The 15877-nt window shown below is 44.1% G+C and overlaps 1 protein-coding gene across 1 annotated transcript in view; it reads right to left on the bottom strand.

Annotated features, from left to right (window-relative positions):
• The window catches only part of TBC1D2B (TBC1 domain family member 2B), an 81908-nt gene that overhangs the window by 56723 nt on the left and 9308 nt on the right, over positions 1 to 15877 (bottom strand). Inside the window, 2 exon segments of the mRNA XM_020975979.2 lie at positions 3382 to 3447; positions 3450 to 3534. Coding sequence (XP_020831638.1) covers positions 3382 to 3447; positions 3450 to 3534 — 151 coding nt within the window.

Here is a 15877-nt window from a genome sequence, read left to right as displayed (position 1 = left end):
TCTCCTCCAGGCCTCTACTTCCTTATCTGTCACATGAGGAGGTCAGATAAGAGGACCTCTGCAACCCCTCCAGCACTTCAAAATGTTAGGGATTTTTAAAAAATGTTAGTGATCTTAAGATTTCTAAAGTATGCTCCTCAGTGGTGGAAGGGTGGTGGTGGCAATCATTACCTGTGACCTCGGCATCATGGTAACAGTGAGCCCAATAATAACAGACCTCCCCCTGCAGGGGATCACACTTCCATAGCACTTTACAGCCTATGGAGCATGTTCCTCATGACACAGGAAGTCAGGGAAGAGAAAGTCTAATTATCCCCAACTGACAGATAAAGAAACTGAGGTGCCAAAGGGTAGAGCTGTGCCCAGGGCCATGTAGCTAGTCTGCATCACAGCTAAGACTCACATTAGAGCCTTCTGACCCCATGACCTCACTCTATTAAATTATGTTGCTACAACTATTCTAAACTTCTTTAGAACACACGTTCTGTTCTGTAAGATAAATTATTAGTATTTAAATGGGCTCCTAACTTAGTAAACCATGCAGTGCAGCCTGTGTCTGGTTGACAATTAGGATGTACTGTGAGAGGCGTAAGAACACTAGATGGGGAGTCTGGAGCCCTGGGTTCAGGTCCTATTTCTGCTGCCAGGGCCTGGCTGTGTGGCTCTGGCCAACTCCCTTTCTCTACACTTCCATGTCTACCCTTAATCCTAAAACAGGCGTGGTTTCTGATAACATGTGCACAGCAACAGCAGAATTTTTAGTCTAACGCTTCCTTTTATTCCTGCTGCCAAATTAAGAACACCCAAAAGAACTTTGCTTTCTCGGAGTTTATCTTTCAGACATTTCAATCATGGTCCAACAAATCATTCCCTGGCCAGGGCTGGAAACCTGCAAAGTCACTTAGAGCTGCCAAGCAGGGCCTTGGCTGAAGGAGGAATGGGTGGGAGTGATCTCAGCCAAGCCCAGTGCAGCAGAGTCAGGGCCTGGAGATCACGAAGGCCAAGGCCCATCGAGGCTCCAACTTTCTAGGCAAGCCTAGGCACACTACTTAACACAAAGAGGCCTGAAGATCTCACCCATACAGTGAGCCAGTCTGATCACACAATATATGTTCACGTAACCCTCCATAGCTTACAAAGTGATTCTGTGGGCTTGGTAGTACAGGCATTACTGCCCCTTATTTGCAGGCTCAGAGTCATAAGGACCCGCCACTGTCACAAAACCTTGATTTGCATCCCAAATCTACCAAACTCAAAGCCCACCATTTTTGCCACAAATCTCTGAGGTTCCTTTTCCCAGCTTTATAGGATCAGCAAATTTAAAATAATGGACCTGGAAGGAACATTAGTGATTACTCACTAGTAGCCAAAACTCTCATTTAAAAAAAAACCAAGGCTCACAGAAGTGACGTCAGGACAGAGACCCAAGCTTACATGTCTCCACAGCCCTCCTGATATCGGACATAGGAACTCAAACCTAGAAGTCACTCGTTAAGTTGGCTGAGCAGACATTCAGCTCTATCAGCTGAAAGACATAAGCAAAGGAACTCATCATTCTAAGTGGAGGTGGGAGTTCACAGATCTAGACAATGACAGCCTCATATCTCTTTCCTATCCTGTCCATCCTTCACCCAGATGCCAAAGGCATCTTCCTAACGCTCAGATCTAACCAGATCACCCTGCCACTCAAACGCCAGTGTCAGTCAATGAAGGCCCTTGCCCCAGTGGCCCAACACTATCACTTCTACCCTCTCCCACACTACTTAGCTCCCCAGACCGTCCAGTCCAGCCAAATGGGCTCGTACTGGACCTTCACTGCCCATCTCTGTCCTGTGCACTGACGATCTCCTATGCCCACAATCATTCCCACCTCATCTCTATCTATCAGAACCACTAGTTTCCATGAGGACTTAGCTTAAATATCCCTTTTTGCAGGAAGCCTTTCCTGATTCCCCCCGGCTGTGACCACTTCACCCCTACGTGACCTTTCATCTATCTTATATGTGCTTTGTATATACTTAGACAAGAGGTTAGATACAATATGCTTTATCTGGGGAGGAGAGAGGATTGATTAATAAAGTTACCCCTGATTAGATGATTTCCTCCCAGCCTCCTAGTGGACAGAATGACAAAAGGTAACAGGGACAATGAGGGGTTACATGAAGTGCAAATGCTACCCCCTTGAGAAGGCAGGAAGAATTGGAGTCAAGTTCGAGAGACTTAGAGAAGCACTAGCCAAACTGGCATAACCACTGGCCACGTTCCTAGTGACCTTGGGTCACTAGGGAGTGTGAGACAGGAGACAGCTCTGAGGAACATGAGTTCAGGAAACGGAATAAGACGCCAGGCCCTACGAGGACATCGTTGGTAACCTCTTGCACCTGGGGGTGGGTAGGGGTAGAGAAGGGATTGTTCCCTCTTCCCTTCTCTCCAAGAGCCACGTCTGCCTGTGGCAGAGCCACTGGCTAAAAGGAAATGTGGTACCCAGAAAAGAGAAGTCCCATAGCATCAAGGCACCCAACCAGAGCAGCTTTGTGGATAAAGAGAATCTGTCTACAGGCTACCAACTAAAACAAGGTAAAAAGCACTTAGCTTTCTATGAGGAAGAATTAGCATCCAAGAGGAAGCCCTAAGCTAGATGCAGAGAGAAGCTTCACAGCCACTTCCCAATGCAACCACCAGCTGTAACTACAGGACAGCCAAACAACTCTCAGCAACAGGTGCCCGTAACATCTCAAAGACTGGCAGGCCCAAGGCAACAACATAATGACATCACTAGATGCTATCAGCAGCTCTACAGAACGGAGGGGGGCGAGGAGAGGTGAACTGCCCCTCCGCACAAGTCCTCACTCACACGCCCTCCATGCATGTGCCCCAGTCGCATGACTATGCCTTTCTGCTTGTGTCTGCTCTTCCTTCCGACAGCATGTACACTGGAGGAGAGTATGCCCCAAGTTTATGTGAGAAACATTTTATTGCAATTTTTCTTTCTGTGCTATTTCACTAGATGTCTTTGCTTTGAACTAACTGTATCCTCTGGCTGACCAGTAATAGTTACCACGTCAGTAAGAACCCAGGGGTTACCGTTTTGAATGGAAATAGGCTCACAGAGTAACAGGGAACCTTCAGCCTTATGTGAGGGCCTCCCCCTTGTGTGACACCCAGAAAGGCCAAGTATATTCTTACATACGTGCTTCCCTCTGGTGCATGCACATAGTTCTTCTGGATCTGTGAAAGGCACTGTCAAATTAGCTGACTGTTTCAAATGAGATAACCCCATTGAGAAATGGAGGCAATGTTAAGACAAAAGATAATAACATTTTAACTCTATGACACCAAAGTACACGAGTTCTCCCACATTCCCTCAGTTTCTGACTTCACCTGTGTTATCTTTGGCAACAAGACCTTTGGAAAAGTCACCAGCATTTGGGAAGGTCCTGCTGTCCGCTTCACAGTATCGAGACTGTTGCAATATTCCCATCTCTTCTGCTGCAGTTCTTGTAACCAGTACGTCATGAGTTGACGGTTAGGAGCCTGCAGAGGGAGAAAAAATAAAGAGAAGATAACTATGTACTAAGAAAGTCAGGAAAAATATGTGGATTTATTCGGTCATAGCCAATTACATCTTCAAGAGAGAAGATGGAGAAGAAAGAAGAAGTCAGAGGGGAGAGAGAGGGAATCCAGTCAGGTCTAGGAGTTGGTATGACACAAAGAACACTGGGTTTGGATTCAGCAGACAAATGGGCAGCAACTCTAAGTCAAATAATAAAGCAGTTAATTAAGACTGAGCACACTGAAGATGGCACAGTATAAGCTGCCATCATTTTTCCCAATATTTTCCTCCAAACAACTTTAAAATAACACCTCAAATTAAACTTTGGAGTGGCAGAATCAACAAAAGGGAGACATTTTTCCAACCTAACACAACTTAGGAGGTCTACGGGAGCACCTGTGGGGGGCCTTGGAAGCAGCTAAAGAAACAGCAGCTTTGACAGCTCTCAGCCCAGAGACAGGAAGGGGATCAGGCAACTGGTCAGAAAGAGATTCCAGGGGGCCCTTTGCTGGCACAGGATGCAGCAACTCTCTTGTCCACATGCAGTTCTGGATCACAGTTCCAGGTGGAGAGGAGTGTTTGTGATTGGTCACAGGGTGGCAAGGGCCCTGGTCACAATTCCAGGACCAAGAGGAGTGCTACTACTTACAGCTGTAGGGGAACAGGGGCTCTTCCAGTAAAGACCAGAGCACAAACCACGAAAACAATGACCACACCTCTCCCAGGAGACACCACCTTGGAAGAAGCAAAAAATTGCAGATCCCCAGAGTTAGCTCTAAAAACAGCATTATAGGAAAAACAACAACAACAACAAGAAAACCCCAAAAACAGAATTGGCCTAACAGTAAAAAAGGCACAAAAATTCACTGAAGAAAAAGTACTCCTTTGAAAGCAGAATAGGCCAAATGGAAAAGGAGGTACAAAAGCTCCTTGAAGAAAATAATTCCTTAAAAATTAGATTTGCCAAGTGGAAACTAATGACTCCATGAGACTTCAAGACAATAAAACAAAGTCAAATCAATGAAAAATAGAAGAAAATTAACTATCTTTGGAAAAAACAACTGACCTGGAAAACAGAATGAAGAGAGATAGTTTAAGAATTATTGGACTACTTGAAAGCTAGGATCAAAAATGGAGCCTAGACATCTTTCAAGAAATTATAAAGGCAAACGCGTCCCCAATATCTTAGATCCAGAGGATAAAATAGAAATTGAAAGAATACACCAATCACCTCCTTTTATAAAAGAGATCTCAAAATGAAAACTCCCAGGAATATTATAGCCAAATTCCCAGGTCGAGGAGAAAATATGTTTTGCATGATTTCACATGTATAAATGATACATTGTGTGCCTTCTCAGTGAGGGAAAGGGTGGTGTCAAGAGGGAGGAAAGAGGATCTGAAACTCAAAATGTAAAAAGAAAAGAACATAAAAATAAATAAAAATGATTGTTTGAACAGCAATGTAAATGAAGGAAAATCAAGTAACAGAATCATTCTCTGCCTTCATTCTGATGAAAGGCTCCCATGCTGTCAGAAGAAGAAATACTCCCTGGACAGCAGATGAAAGCTTGTGTCATGAAGGGACATTTCTCATGGCTCAATTTCTCAACAACCAGCTGTGCCTCACTGCTCTTGTTCCTTTTCGCCAACAAAGCTGTCATCTCTTGCTACTTTCATTTCTTATAAATCATCTAGTTTGGGATAATAATCTCAAGAATGCTATTAATCTACTTAGCCACCTCCCAGAACAAGAGCAAAAGCTGTTTAAAAAACAAACCACCTTTTTTTGCAGCATGACATAGTGGCAAGAAGACTGGACTTGAGATCAGAAGACAACTACCAATCCAAATGGAATGTTGCAAAACTATAACGATCAGGCCTGGTCCCCAGCCAGCAATAGGGGAAGACACCTACACTAGCTTGTTTGCAGAAGTGGGAGACTATGGATGTGGAAGCCTGTACATAATGGCAGACTTTCCCAATGTTTTGATTCATTTTGCAGACTACCACTCTCCTAGTGATGCCATCCCGCCAGAACAGAAACATGCTGCTTGCAAAGAGACAATAAGGTACTGCTGGGAAGAAATAACTCAAGTATCTAAACTAGGGATCCAGTCTTGCTTATGTACCATTACCTTAAACTTGCATGACATATGACATGTCCAGAATCTCATGTGCCTCTCACCACAATCTTGTGAAGCAAGCAGCACAGATATTGCCATTGTACTGATGAGGCTAGCACGTCTAAGGTGACTCTATTACTCAAATGAGGGTGCAATCTCTTCATTGGTGCCTCAGAGAATGGAGTATTTCATGACTCAAAGCCATACATCATTGAAAGAATGGCCTTGTTAAAAAGACGGATGTCTGTTTCAGGAAGAAGCCTTAAAATCATTACAAGAATTAGCAATCCAACCTATTCACTTCCCTCCTGTGTTCAATTCTGAATTAGGGCAAGGGAATTTCTTTCAACTCCTTTTGTGCCCCTGACAATCAGTGGGCCAAGGCCCACTGTGATAAATCTAAAAGAGGCAACAGTGGAGCTAGAAAGCTGGCCATGAACTCCTGTCCTAGATAGATAGATGGATGGATATTTGTACATATGTGTATGTGCATTAATACACACAGATGTGCATATATGCAAAAGATGTTACTTTTTATAAGCAAATGAATTTCCCTCCACAAAGGCAAGTCATGACAGTAGCCTGCTGGATGTGCGTCTTCGTCCTTAGCTTCCCCCGCCAAAGTGATTTTTATGGAAAGCACACTAGATTAGGAGATGGAAGACTGTGACGTTGGTACTTGGACTCTTCTATTTACTACAGTGTGACCTCCTCCAAGATGTCTCCTCCGGATTTTAGTCTTCACAGATGACACCGTACTCCTTACAAGTCCCAGCATACTGCAGAACCTCGTGAACGAGACTTATCATTGCCAGCTGCCTCTTGTCCATCTCCAGTGGGATGTCCCACAGACACCTCAAACTCAACATGTCCAAGATAAAACTCGCGTTTTCCTGCCCCACCTCCGCCTTTCCTTTAACTGGTGAGAGCTTTACCATCCTCCCAGTTCAGCAGGCCTCCAGACTCAGTGTCCATATCTCCAGTCTACAGCCAAAGTCTGCCTTCACAATATTCTCATCGTATCACTGACTACTGCCAAGGTCTTCCACTTGTTCTCCCTACCTCCCATCTCTCCCCATTCTCTCCTGATCTTCCCCTCTGCTGCTGAAGGGATCTTCTAAAAAGCCTAAGCCTGACCGTGGCATCCTCCTCCTCATCAGCCCCAGTGGCTCCCTATCAACTCTGGGGTCAAACAGAAAGTCCTCTGTCTGGTTTTCAAAGCCCTTCACAGCCCAGCTCCTTTCTGTCTTTCCAGTCGTCTGACACATTCCCCTGCTCCATGTACATTGGCTCGGATTCAGTGATACTCCCAACTTTTCATTAGCTGTTCCCATCCCTAGAAAGTTCTCTAGCCTCACCTCCACTCCCTGGTTTTCCTGGCTTTCTTCAGGGAAGGCAGTCTGCCCTAAGCTCAAAACCCACCTTCTGTGCAAAAGACCTTTCCCAGTCTCCCTCTCTGTTGGGGCCTCCTCTCTGAGAGTACTCTCCACCTCTTACACTATGTATTTCTGGCATGTATACAGTTATTCGTATGTTTGCCTTTCCCCCTTCCCCCCAGAATGTGAACACCTCGAGAGCAGAGACTGTTTCTGCCTTTCTTTGTATCTTTAGCACTTAGCACAGTGCCTCGCATGTAGTTGGTGCTTAATAAAGGTGTGATTTGTAATAGTTCTGGAGAACACCACCATCTGAAACAGTTTATATATAACTATATATTATAATCTTAGGATCACAAAATGTCCATTAGAAAAGATCTTGGGCCATCTAGTCCAATTCACACTTAAACAAAAATCTCCTCTACAATATACGGGACAAACAAATAGTCATCCACTTTCACGTGGAGACCTTCTGGATAGCACGTTCTGTTATTAGGAAATGTGCTCAACCTAAGTTGTAGGGAAACACGTGAACTAAGCATATTCCAGTGACAGATACACCCAGCTAGAAGAGGGTTCAGATGGAGTATGGGGCAGGAGTATGTTATGGCCATGTCAGAGGTGAATGCACAAAGTCTGTACAGGCAATAATAAAACATGACCAGAACCTTTAATAAAATCTCATATATTTCTAATGTTGAACCATTTAATAGTAGCAAAGATACTGGTGAACATTTTTATTTATATACAATTTTTATTTTTTATATTTTATTTATGTACAATTCCTTAGCTGGAATTGTATAAAACTATGCTGCCCTTCATCCAGAGTGCCTTCTAGATGGAAGGCACTTAATAAAAAAGAAAGGAGGGGATGCTTCTGATCTAATATGACTTAAGCCAGATGACAAGGATGAGCTGCAGGGCCGTGAGACATTCAAAGTCTCTCTTTTATGATCAGCCAGGAAGCCAAAAAGGGTTAGGAATGGAGGCTATGCCCCCCCTCCCAAACTACCAAAGCGCTACCAGTCCCACCCCCAAAGCCTGGGGCCATGAGAGTAGCCCTTTTAGGGATGTGATCTGTCTGCTGCCTCTGTAGGTGATGTAGCTCCTATCTCTTTAGTAATTAGAGCTAGTGAGATGGTAAAAAAAATTTCATCAAAATCCTTGCCACTCATTAAATGGTTCAACGTTAGAAATACATAAAGTTTCAGGAAAGGTTTTGATAATGTTTAATTATGCCTGAACAAAACTTATACATTTCCTCCTTTGTTTCTCCATTAGAAACAATATAGCTTAATGGAAAGATGCTGGCCTCGGGTCAATGACATGAAAGAAGATGCATGGCTGTCTGCCCTACCTCTGTATCTTCAAAGGACCATCAGGCCTTTCCATCTGACTTGTAGTTAACCTCCTCTAAATGTCTTCCCTTAGAATAGGAGCTTTATACACCTAGCCTTAGGGAGCACAAGTTTTGGTGAACCAAAGCCTCAACACAGGTCAACAGTGTGGCAGATCCCCCCAAAGTTGGCGAGATCTCAGCCTACATTAAGAAAGGGTAACAGTAGAAGGTTAATATCCCATTGTATCTGCCCAGATGAGAAAAAATCTAGAGTCCTGAGTTTAGCTGTGCATACCAATTTTTAGGAAAGATGTAGATATATGAAACAGTATCCAAAGGAAGGACTTGCCTGGTGAAGAGTCTTAAGATCCTGCCAAAGAGGATGCACTGAAGAACACAAGGATGCCTGGCCTGGAGAAGAAAGTGCTTCGAGAGATGTGATGGCTGCCTTCAGGGACCTGAAGGGATGTCACATAACAGGTCAAATTTTTCCTTTTAGATTAGACTTGCTTTGTTTGGCCCCAGAGGGCAACACTAGGAGCAAGGTGCCAAGGCAGATTTCAGGTCACTAACAATTAGAAATGCCCCAGAGTGGGGGGTTGGGGGGAGCAGCCACAGGGTCACAGGGCCAGAACTGGAGGAGGCCTAGAGGCCATCAGTCCAATTCCCTGGTTTTATGGCTAGGTCAGTGACTTGCCTAAGGCCACAAAGACAGTGAAGACTCCCCAGATGCTTCTCTGACTACAGAACGCTCTTCATTCTCTCACGCTCTATATCCCAGGTGTGTGTCCTCCTTTCTGGATCTTTGAGTACAGAGTAGATAAAAATAATAACAGCTGACGTTTAGATAGTACTCACTACATGCCAGGCACTGCACCAAGTGCTTTACAATTTATTATCTCATTTAAACCTCACAACAACCCTGGAAGGTCAGGGCCTTTATTAGCTCCATTTTACAGATGAGGAAACTGAGGCAAACAGAGGTTAAGTGATTTGCCCAGAGTCACACAGCTAGAAAGTATCTGAGGTGGGATATGAACTCAGGTCTTCTTGAATCCACGCCCAGAACTCATTCCACTGAGCTACCCAGATGACCACTTGTCAAAGATATAGAAGATTTCTATTCCAGTACAAGATGGACGGCATTGCCTGAGGCCTCTTCTAGCTCTAGATTCTGGGATTCCCTATGAACCAGGCCCAAGTCCCCTCTCTCTCTCTCATTTCCTGTTGCTCCTGAGTCTTGTTCACCCTTCCCAGCCTCCTCAATCAGAAAGCTCCCAAACTTCTTTAACATGGAGAAGACAATGGCAAATGGGGGTGCTCAGAGGAAGGGGGGAGCTCCACAGAACTGTAGGGACCATTTAGTCCAGGTCATTTTAGAAAGGAGAAAACTAAGGCCCAGGAAGACGCAGTGACTAACTCAAGGTCACCTGGGAAGTGAATAGCCAGGCTGGGACTCACACCCCCAAGTCCTGGCTCCTTCTACAACCAGGAATTACGTGGCTTTGGCTACATAAGGCATTCAAGAGTCACTCAACGTTCTAAGAAAATCCCAGACTCAGTGTCTGGTTTATCAAGTGTTCCCCCTCCCCTCACACACGTGTACACATAACACATACACAACATACATACATACTCACACACATGTACATGCACTCACACATGCAAACATATACGCATGCACAGAATGTACTTGCAACACATGTATACACACATGCACATACTCACACACATGAATGCATACACGCACATACACACAGAAACCACCCTAAGCATTTCCTCAGGGAGGGTAAAAGCAAGTCTATCTTGGATCCCATCTAAACGATTTACTCATGAACCAAAGGGACTTCCTAAGTGTCTGCTCCAAAGTGAACACAGGAGTTCAAAGACCTAAGGACAATTTTATGAATGCTATCAGCTTCCTAAGGCCAGGTATTCTAGATACCAGAGAAACAGGAAAACTGCCTCTTCCAAGGCATTTATGTCCTGAAAACAGATCAGACAACTACTGATTCCATTTTCTAACCCCAAGGGGAGTTTGTTCATTCTCTCCTCTTTCACACTCTCCCTCCATTTTTTAGAGAAAACTGTCTAAACCACTTGGAATAACCAAGAGAACAGGCAGTCACGAGAAATAAAGCTGACAAACCACACAAAGTCCCAGCTCCGCAGGCCGTCTTGTACTTCTGGCTTAACCATACCAGTAACATTTCCTCACCAATTCAAGTTCTGTGGGCCTGTGGAACATTCTACTAAGTGCTATTTCAGGCACCTATCAGTTGTGAAGAAATAAACCTGCAGCACAACAGCCTCCGGATTTCAATCTTGTGGGGGTCTTAGGGAGGCAGCTGAGGTACAGTAGGATGAACAATCTTTGGATCACAAAAGCCTTCAGTGGCATGTGTACCACGTTCTTTAAGGAGAGGGAAGAGGTATCCCCAAAAGGTTACAGCATGACCTCAGGACGCGTGATCAAACAACTAGATGGGGAGAGGATGGGCCCCTCAGTTGTAACCTAAACAAAATCTCTCAGCAGGCAATCTCCCACCCCGAGCATCTCCCCACCCACCCCCGGAGCCCACCAGATCGCTTCCGTAACTGGGACAAGGGCCCCTCGGGAAGCAGGCGTTGGACTCCAGTCACAGCCCCAGCACCCTCCTTTTCATCTTCTGTAGAACATGGCTGCCCTGTCTGAGTGAGCACGGAAAAGGGGGATGTCATTAGTATCAGAGATCTTATCACACTCTTCACCTCAAAGCCCGCTCCTCTTCAGAACTTCCCTATTTTTGTCAAAGGCACCACAGTCTTCGTAGTCACTGAGCTGAGTACTCCATTATCATCCCAACTCCTCAGAGCAGGCCCAGAGCCAACCACCTGCCAAATATTGACATTTCTACATCTTCACCTGTCCCCTTCCCTCAACTCACAAAGCCACCACCCTCGTCTGGTACCTTACCACCTTTCTGCCTAGACTACTTCAACAACCTTCCAATTGTTGTTTCTGTCTCGAATCTCTCCCCTACCTAAATTCATTCTCTACATAGCTATCGAAGTGATTTTTCTAAAACCAAAGGTACAATATCACTCCTCTACTGAAACTCAGTGGCTTCCTAGAGATCTGAGGATGAAATATTCCATCTTTATCTCATCCTTTAAATGTGTTTTTCTGCAAGTTTTATAACATACGATGATATTAAAGCAATAACACATTGTAATCAATAATCAATTGATTATCCAACCCATTTAAAAGTCATTACTTTTGTTAAATAAAAACATTTCTTAATTGTGAACCAAATCTGCATGGTGCCTAGGATCAATCAAAGCCATTGAGGAAGAGACTGGTTATGTCCTAAGGAATCTGTACAAAAGCAAGGAGCTATCTCTGAACCAGACAGATTCTAAGGGTCTGGAAGCTGAGAAGAAACATCAGGATTATATGGATTTAGCCAAGAACTGGCAGCCCTGGGGCAACCAGTGAAAAGAGAAAGAAAAAATAGGACTGAACTGTGGCAGAAAAGGGAAATCTGGAGGACAGCCATTGGCCAGCCAAGCATCTCAGAGCAGAGGCCCTATGCTTACGCCCTCTGTGGACCCACCTACTTAATTGCTGTGGGAAGTCCTGAGAAAAGGGATGCTTTTCCCCAACTCCACAGATCCTACAATACAATTTGCTGTTTCATTACTCAAACTTTCTAGTAACATGAATTTGCCTCTACTACAAAGAGGCCAGAGTTTAACTAAAGATAGGAGAATTTGTAACATTTAGGAAGAGATTCCTGCACTTGAGGACCTAGAGGGCCATATGTGGCCTCGAGGCCATAAGTTCTCCACCCCTGGCTGGGACTCTCCACCAAAATTCACATATCTACCTACCTACCTATCTCTATAGACATAGATACCAGTTAGAGGTTTGGAATGATTGTGACTGAATTCATAACATTTCACTTAAAATAAACTCCCTAAAATGAGCAGAAGGAACTACGCTGACCTTAGAATGATTCTATTCTGTCCTAGGCTTAAAATGAGAAACAGGGTGTTGCATATCTATAAACTTTAAAATAAGTAAATATTCTTATATCGGGGATGTATGCTTACATTTTTTTTTTACAGATGAGGGTGAGCCTAGTATCAAAAAATTACGGAGACTTATAAAATAAAATATAAACTCCTCAGCTCAACGTTTAAGGCCTTCCAACAACCTAAGCTCTTAATGTTTATCTGATCTGAACCTACCTTTCTAGCCTCCTGCTCCTCAGCCATATACCAACCCATCAGCATGTCTTGAAGAAACTCATCTGTATCCTTCAGAAGACTTACCTCGAAGACGCTAAGTAGGTACTGAGGGCCTCCTCTATGAAGCTTCCAGGGACCTCACAAACAAAAAGTATTCTCTTCTCATTTCAATTGTCCTAGAGCACTTTGGAGTTCTGTTTTACCTCTAACAGACCCTAACTTCTGTTACACTTAGCTGTGTCTGGGTCATAACCACCACCCCCACCACACACACACACTGAAGCTGACTGTGAATTCCCTGAGGTCAGGGATGGCATCATTGCTTATCTCTGAATTCCCAGAACAAGGCCTGGAACTTTATTAAGCAACTGAGAAATATTTAACTGAATCAAACCAAGATAAAGAAGATCCTACCATTTTCTGCTTTTGTTCTTTCTTCATGGAGTAAGAAATGTAAAAGACTGTTGAAAATACTTTCTGTTTCATAAGAGCATGAAAGTATGAGCTGTAAAATAAAACGTGGCCTCTAAGTGACCACGTCTATATTCCAACGGATTAGGAGAGCAGCTGGGTCATTGGGGTGAATCTGAGTTGAATCTGTAGCTAACCACTATCCAGGACAGTCAAAATGCATGAGCTCCAATTCTGTTTGTTCAGGGTAAATAAAAATTCACATCGCCACACCCAATGTCACACTGGGAGCTCTGCTCTTGGCTCTGTTGCTAATGGTTTCAATGTGCCATTACAGATTGCATTACATGATCTTGGCTCTTCCAACACCATCACATTTTTGGAAACATATGGAAACTTTACAAAAGTAGAAGAGAAAGATGATGAGGCTATACATTTTAAGTGAAACTATATCTGCTTCTAAAGGAAAACATTTCAATATCCTGACCACAATCTGAAAACTTATATTCATCTCATCACACTGCTGCCATGCACTATAGATTCAAAACTGTCACATGAGGCTGGCTGTTATCTGATGGAGAAGTCCAGGGATCAGAGATTCAGAGCCACTAAAGCTTTCCTGGCGCTCTGGTGGTAACAATGGCAAACCCACACTGACCGTATGAAATGCTGAGCCAGACTCTAAGCTACGAGGCACTCTTCCAAACACTGCTCTTCACTCTGCCAGTCTTTCTGCACACTGCTGCACACTGGAAGAATGCCACAGTACGAAGGCGCAGGGGAAGCCAGCCTGGAACTGGAGCCAGAGTGCCTGGGCTCAAAGCACTGATTAGCTGTGTGACCTTAAGCAAGTTACTATGCCTCTCTGGCCTTCATTTCTTCAACTGTGAATGAAGGGGCTGCCCCTAGAAGATCTCGAAGAACCCTCCCAGTTTAAAATTCTACAGTTCTGTGAGCTCCAATAGCTTTTTTTGCAGCAGCAATACCTACAAAATAAAGCATGAACCTATTTGGGGAAGTGTTGACACAAGAGTGCAATAAACCTGAAAACCACTGGTCTAGAGCAAGCTCATTTGGATAAAGAGAAGACATTCAAATACTAACCACAAAGTGTTAGTTCAACAAGAAATATGTTCATGCTTCATTAAAAAAGACACATTGCCATCTGTTTTGCCACTGTCCCTGAAGAATCCCCAGGCCTTTCCATCTGTCCTGCAGCGCGGTCTTCTTATATGGGTTGTTGTCGTCCCGTTCCCCCCCCCCCCCAACAATTAAAACATGAGTTCCTTGAAAGCAAGGACTATCTTTTCTATTTGTATTTCCAGCGCTTAGCACAGTAAGCATTTAATAAATGCTTTCTAATTCCTTCATTCGTAACACAGGAGTAGCCACATGGCATGGTACTCAAATTCTATCCTTCATGGAATAGCTCACTTAATCCCAATCTGTGCTGGGGATAGCAACCATGGGCAACCTTGTTGCTAGCTCACTCTCAGGGTCCTAGGACTAACCCCATGGGGGGAGGGGGAGTAGAGAAGGGGGAGATAGAAGGCAACAGTTTTACTGATCACCACTGCAAATCCAGAGTCCCAACTGGTATGCTTCCTATTTATACAAATCAGTCACAGTGACACTGTTAACACTTAAGCATGAAACATAATCTAACAGAGAAGGCACAATCAAGAAATTTACTTAATAAAAGGCAAAAGCAGGAATCATTGAAACATAACACACTGCTTGTTAACCTGGGTTACATTCTCTCGTCAATGTAAATGTCCATGATGGGAAAAGTGAGCAACCTAGAAGTGAGGCACATGAGGAGGGAAACTCTACCAGGCTCTATCCCAGCACACCTGGATATCCCAGGTCACCCTGCTGAGAGGTGTTAAGCTCGCTTAATAGTCAGCTAACATTTATTAAGTGCTTCACGTGTGCCAGACACTGTGCTAAGCGCCAGTGACATAAAGAAAGACAAAGATAGGCACTGTTCCCAAGGAGCTCCTAATCTAATGGGGTAGACAGGTAAACATCCATGTAAAACAAGCTGTATTACCAGAGATTACTCCATTTCCAGCACAAAAACATTAGAAAGCAGCATGAGAAGGAGAGAGGGGTGCAGAGCAATCCAGCTTGGCTGGAACTAGGCTATGAATAACCTTGAATGCCAGGATCAAGAATTTATACTTTTGGGGCAACTAGGTGGCGCAGTAGATAGGAGGACTTCGGTCTCAGACCAAACACTTGACCCTTACTAGCTGTGAGACCCTGGGCAAGTCACTTAACCCCAACTGCCTACCAAAAAAAAAAAAGAATTTACACTTTATTCAGGAGGCAATGAAGGTTTTTGACAAAGTCAAAGTGGTCCCTTGAGAATATTACTCATGAAAAGAGAACCCTGCTTCATTTCCATTTGATACAGAATACTGACAGTATTGAGCATGGTTCAATGAGTGCCAAGCAGAGCCAGGCTCAGTTTTGAACTTCTATTACTCTGGCCAGTAATTATTTTCAGGGGAGAAAAAGGATTCCTCCCCAACTTGTCTTATTTCCCCTAAATTGCTACCTTTTTCCTTCCTGCGGAAAACCTGGAACCTGTTTCCAGCTTATTCTTTACTTTGAGGATTTGACCTATCACACACACACCCTTGTTCTCTGCTCCCAATCCTGCTTCGAATTAGAGCCTCCTAGGATCTCGCTCCTGGAAAGATCTCAAAGCACAGCCCTGGAAGGGCAAGCATCTCCTGGTGCTTCAGCTTTATATGCCCTCTAGCCATGCGGCCATCCCACTATGTGAGTCACTCACAGACCCTCCACTCTTCCTTCCCTGTGCTCCAGCTTTCTA

Source organism: Phascolarctos cinereus, unplaced genomic scaffold, assembly GCF_003287225.1.
Source record: "Phascolarctos cinereus isolate Bilbo 61053 unplaced genomic scaffold, phaCin_HiC Scaffold_3;HRSCAF=262, whole genome shotgun sequence".
Taxonomy (NCBI): Eukaryota; Metazoa; Chordata; class Mammalia; order Diprotodontia; family Phascolarctidae; genus Phascolarctos; species Phascolarctos cinereus.
Note: the sequence above shows the minus strand (reverse complement) of the source record. Positions and strands in the feature narration are given on the sequence as shown.